Here is a 4309-nt window from a genome sequence, read left to right as displayed (position 1 = left end):
GCGCCCGCACGTCAGCGCCACGTAGAACCTGCCGCAAAGGCAAGGGCGGGGAGACGCTATCAAAGCGGGCTTTGGGGGGGGTGCGAGTAAGACGGGGGGGCTTTCCAAGCAGGCTCAAGCCAGGCGGCTTTGACGCGAGGACAGCAAAGAAGGCTCAAGGCACCCGTTTTTACTTGTCAGGGTGCGAGTCCACGATGGCCACGACAACCAGCTTCCTCCCAGGATGCATTCCGCCGCCAATGTCACCCCGGAAAGGAACCGCCTGCACGTGCGCATGCCAACACACATAAGTGCACACATCGGCGCGCACGCGCACACACACACGCACGCACATGCAGGCCAACACACAGCCAATTGTTCGCTTGGAGGTGCGATGTTGACAGCGGTTGTGCGTCTTGTAACAGATTGTTGTCCGTCAGCTGCTGGCCGCCGCCGCTGCCGCCGACTCGGGCCTCGGTGCTGTCAATTTTCCATTTCTGGCAAAAAAAAAAAAAAAAAAAATGGACATGGGTCAGCACACATTTTGATTCATGTGGTTTCTCGAATCAAATAATGCAGTTGTTGGGCCCCAGGAAATAGAACTGGCTCTGATTTTTTTTTTTTTAGTACATCAAGAGTCACTGTGGACGGAAGGGCCGCAACTAAAAATATTTAATATTATTCTGTTGATTGATTGATTTATTTATTTATTTTTTGATCAATTGATTCATCGCAAGATTTCCACGGCACGTCAACTCACTTTTATTTTGGGTAGACCCTGATACCGGAAATGCCTCGGCTTCGTCGCCGGGCGATGTCAAATGACGCCTGTCAAAAGTCTCCAAAATCGTTAACCGACGAAGGCACAAGCCACGCGTGACGATATCGTCGCTGACGACGTCGTTTTTTTTTTTTCTGTGACAAAGTCGCAGGGCAGCTTTTTGAACTTTTACCTTCCTCTCGCGCGTCGTCGTCGCTCGCAAGCCGGTGGCCATGTTGGAACGCGTCGCGCGTGACGTATAATCGCGAATGAGCACAAACCGTCAAGTTGGCGACTTCCTAGAATTGTTTACGACGAACAAAATGAATGAACATTTATCGTAAAATGATCCTCAAACAATTTAAATTTGTTGACACCGAAGAAAGACGTAGATGTTAACTCCAGTTTTTTTTTTTTTTTTGTGGTGTCTATATCATTGTTAGTTTATCTTTGTTTTTGTTTTCATATACCACGTTTAACCTTCCCGGAGTGTTTTGTGAATTTAGGAGGGTTTGTATACCATTTGTACATTTTACATTTTCTACGTTTCGTACACTTTGTTTGGGATTACGGTTTCTTCGCCTAAAAGAAAACTCGACTCTTATCAAGCCGATTTAATTTGATGGGAACACGCCCCTTCCAACATGGTCGCCACGCAGCACGGCGGCGAGCCGTCTTGTGTGACGTTTCGCCTCGTCATAGTTGCGCCATTGGTTAGAGGTCATCCCAACCCGGAAGCAGTGAAGCGCGCTGCCCGGAAAGGTCGCGATGATCGGCGGCGCGACGTACGGGAGACTCCTGCGGGCCTCAGCTTCGCGCTGGCGGGTGGCCGAAGGCCGCCGTAGGTCGTCGCGTTCAGTGTTCGACCGAAGCATGAAGAAGAAGCAGAAGGAGTGGGCGGGCTCGGGCCGCGACACCCGGAAGTACGACTACCTACGGGACGAGGTGAGCGCGATCGTTGCAAGTCCTCGAATTGCTCGTCATTGTTGGGCTTTAAAATATCCAACATGGCAATGAAAGTCTTCGTTGACCAAAAAGCTCGTAAAACAGCTCAAATTCTCCCCTCAGGGTGAATGAGATCCATGAATCCCTCGTTTATCGCGGGGGTTACGTTCCAAAAAGAACCAGTGATGAGTGAAATCCGTGAAGTAGGGAAAAATACAATGAAATCAAAGACCAAGGCCCAATTACAAAAAAAAAAAAAAAAAACCCAAACGTTTTCAACAAATAACTAGAATCATTTTTGGAAATACTGTACCGCCGACACATTCTGATTTAAAGGGTTGAAAGCATTTCAAAAAAAAAAAAAAAAACGGCACTAAAAAAAATCCGTGAAACCTGCGGAAAGTGAACCGCGTTAGAGCGAGGGATCACCGTACTCGTCGATCTCCTGACATACTTCTCAACAGCTACCTAATAAGTCCACTCTTACGGTCGTATTCTCGCACCGATACTCTTGAATCTCCCGAATAACAAAGACCTGACCCGATTTGCTGTGTGTGACGTGCGTGCAGGTTGGCAGTCGGGTGGCGGATCGCGTGTACGACGTGGCCAGGTGACCTCCTGACGTCACGTGTCTGTTCGCGGTGGCGCTCTCGTGCGCCCGGTACTAAATGCGCTTGCCCTCGCAGGACCTTCCCCCTGGCGTTGGAGATCGGCGCCGGACGAGGTCACGTCGCTCAACATTTAAGCAGGGTTAGAGCGCCAACGAAAGCGGGCCAAAAAAAATGTCACTCTTGGGCGGCGCAAAAGCAACCTTTGCTTCGATGGCCGCTTCCGTTTATAGGACGCGGTGGAGCGTTTGTTTGTGACGGACATCTCCGAGGCCGCCCTGGTACGTCGCGGCCCGCCGACGCCTTGTTTTGTCGTTTTGAGGAGCGGGCGTCGACGTGTCACTTCCCGTCCCGTCTCCAGAGGCAGAACGTCGGCGGCGAGATGCGGTGGCACGCCCTGGCGGCCGACGAGGAGTTCCTTCCTTTCCGCGAGAACTCTTTCGACCTGGTGCTCAGCAGCATGAGGTGACGAGCGGCGGCGCGTTCGCGACCGGCCGGCCGGCGCCGCTGACCTTTGCCCCCTTCGTGTCGCCCTCGCAGTCTGCACTGGGTCAACGACCTGCCCGGCGCGCTCAGACAGGTGAGCGCGGCTCTCGCGGGAACCGCGATGGCAAAGTTGTCTTCGGGGATCCGAGCGACCTGGCCGTCTGCTTCAGATCCAGGCCGTCCTGAAGCCCGACGGCGTGTTCATCGGCGCCATGGCCGGCGGCGAGACCTTGTACCAGCTGCGCTGCTCGCTGCAGCTGGCCGAGACGGAGCGGGAGGGAGGATTCTCGCCGCGCGTCTCGCCCTACACCGCCGTCGCCGACCTGGGCAACCTGCTGGGACAGGCCGGCTTCAACATGCTCACCGTGGTCAGGCGTCGTGCACCTCGCAAATTTGATCGCTCAAACGACAAAGAAAGCCCCTCCCTAAAATGAAAAGATTCACGCGCGGGCGGTTTTCAGGACACGGACGAGGTGCAGGTATATTATCCGGGCATCATGGAGGTGATGATGGACTTGCAAGGTAAGGCCAGCGTTGTTGACCTTCGTGTGACCTCCGTCGAAAGCACCTCAAGTGGCCCCCGTGTTTTATCGTTGTCCAGGTATGGGCGAGAGCAACTGCGCTTGGAACCGCCGCTCCGTGCTGCATCGAGACACCATTTTGGCGGCGGCGGCCGTCTACAAAGGTGCTTCGCCTTGCCACGCCCCCCGACGCCATTTGAAGCGGCCAATATATGTTTGTCGTGCCAACGAAAGCTTTCCTCCAGCGACTAACCGTGTGTGTGTGTTTGACAGAAATGTACGGTAACGAGGCAGGCAAAAGCGGCCAAACGAGGCTCGGCGACCGTCTCCTTTGGAGATTTGTCCAAAATCAACCGAAACGGTGATGACGAGTGAACTTTTGAAACGTCCCTCATTCATCGTTCGAGACGGCATATTTGCGTGACACGAACAGCGAGTGTGACATGCGTATTCGACACAAAACATGGGACATCCGTACTAAATGTGAACATTAAATTCTGTCTCTGAGATTTGTCCAAAATCAACCGAAACGGTGATGACGAGTGAACTTTTGAAACGTCCCTCATTCATCGTTCGAGACGGCATATTTGCGTGACATGAACAGCAAGTGTGACATGCGTATTCGACACAAACATATGGGACATCTGTACTAAATGTGAACATTAAATTCTGTCTCTTATTGAACTTGTTGCTTCCCTTCTCTCAAAATAAATAGGACGCGTGGAATCCGGACGACTTCGAACCGTTTGGGTATCAAATGTGTCCGTGTTGCACCGAAGGCAAGAGTTGATGTTTTCTTTTTCTATGTAGCTCTTTTTTTAACGGGGTTTTCTCTGTGGCGTGGCAGTTAAAATACTCTTAAAAATGTATTTGCGGGTTTGATGTGTTCGTAAAAGTATTTTAAGATGGCGTCCTCGATGACGCCTGATTCGCCGATGTCACTTCCTGTTTAGCCTCTTCCGGTTTGATTGCGGACGTACGGCGACCTGCTTTTTTTTTTTTTTTTTTCT

General features: G+C 51.8%; 2 protein-coding genes across 2 annotated transcripts in view; one reads left to right on the top strand and one right to left on the bottom strand.

The window, feature by feature from the left end:
* The window catches only part of LOC109527617 (galectin-related protein-like), an 8142-nt gene extending 6776 nt beyond the window's left edge, over positions 1 to 1366 (bottom strand). Inside the window, exons 1-4 of the mRNA XM_019889627.1 lie at positions 933 to 1366; positions 402 to 476; positions 174 to 262; positions 5 to 28 (exon numbers count right to left, since the gene is read on the bottom strand). Of these exons, the coding sequence (XP_019745186.1) occupies positions 5 to 28; positions 174 to 262; positions 402 to 476; positions 933 to 974 (230 nt within the window). The 5' untranslated portion in view covers positions 975 to 1366. The remainder of the gene's footprint in view (positions 1 to 4; positions 29 to 173; positions 263 to 401; positions 477 to 932) is intronic.
* Positions 1367 to 1413: 47 nt separating this feature from the next.
* ndufaf5 (NADH:ubiquinone oxidoreductase complex assembly factor 5) lies at positions 1414 to 3804 on the top strand. Its single transcript, XM_019889678.1, is given in 11 exon segments — positions 1414 to 1684; positions 2254 to 2294; positions 2371 to 2434; positions 2526 to 2573; positions 2654 to 2757; positions 2833 to 2872; positions 2949 to 3146; positions 3240 to 3300; positions 3380 to 3463; positions 3573 to 3588; positions 3590 to 3804. Coding segments are annotated over 11 exon segments (918 nt in total). The 5' UTR covers positions 1414 to 1507; the 3' UTR covers positions 3675 to 3804.
* Positions 3805 to 4309: the final 505 nt, after the last annotated feature.

This window comes from Hippocampus comes, unplaced genomic scaffold (genome assembly GCF_001891065.2).
Source record: "Hippocampus comes isolate QL1 unplaced genomic scaffold, H_comes_QL1_v1.1 scaffold301, whole genome shotgun sequence".
Taxonomy (NCBI): domain Eukaryota; kingdom Metazoa; phylum Chordata; class Actinopteri; order Syngnathiformes; family Syngnathidae; genus Hippocampus; species Hippocampus comes.
This window is presented reverse-complemented; position numbering and strand designations above follow the sequence as displayed.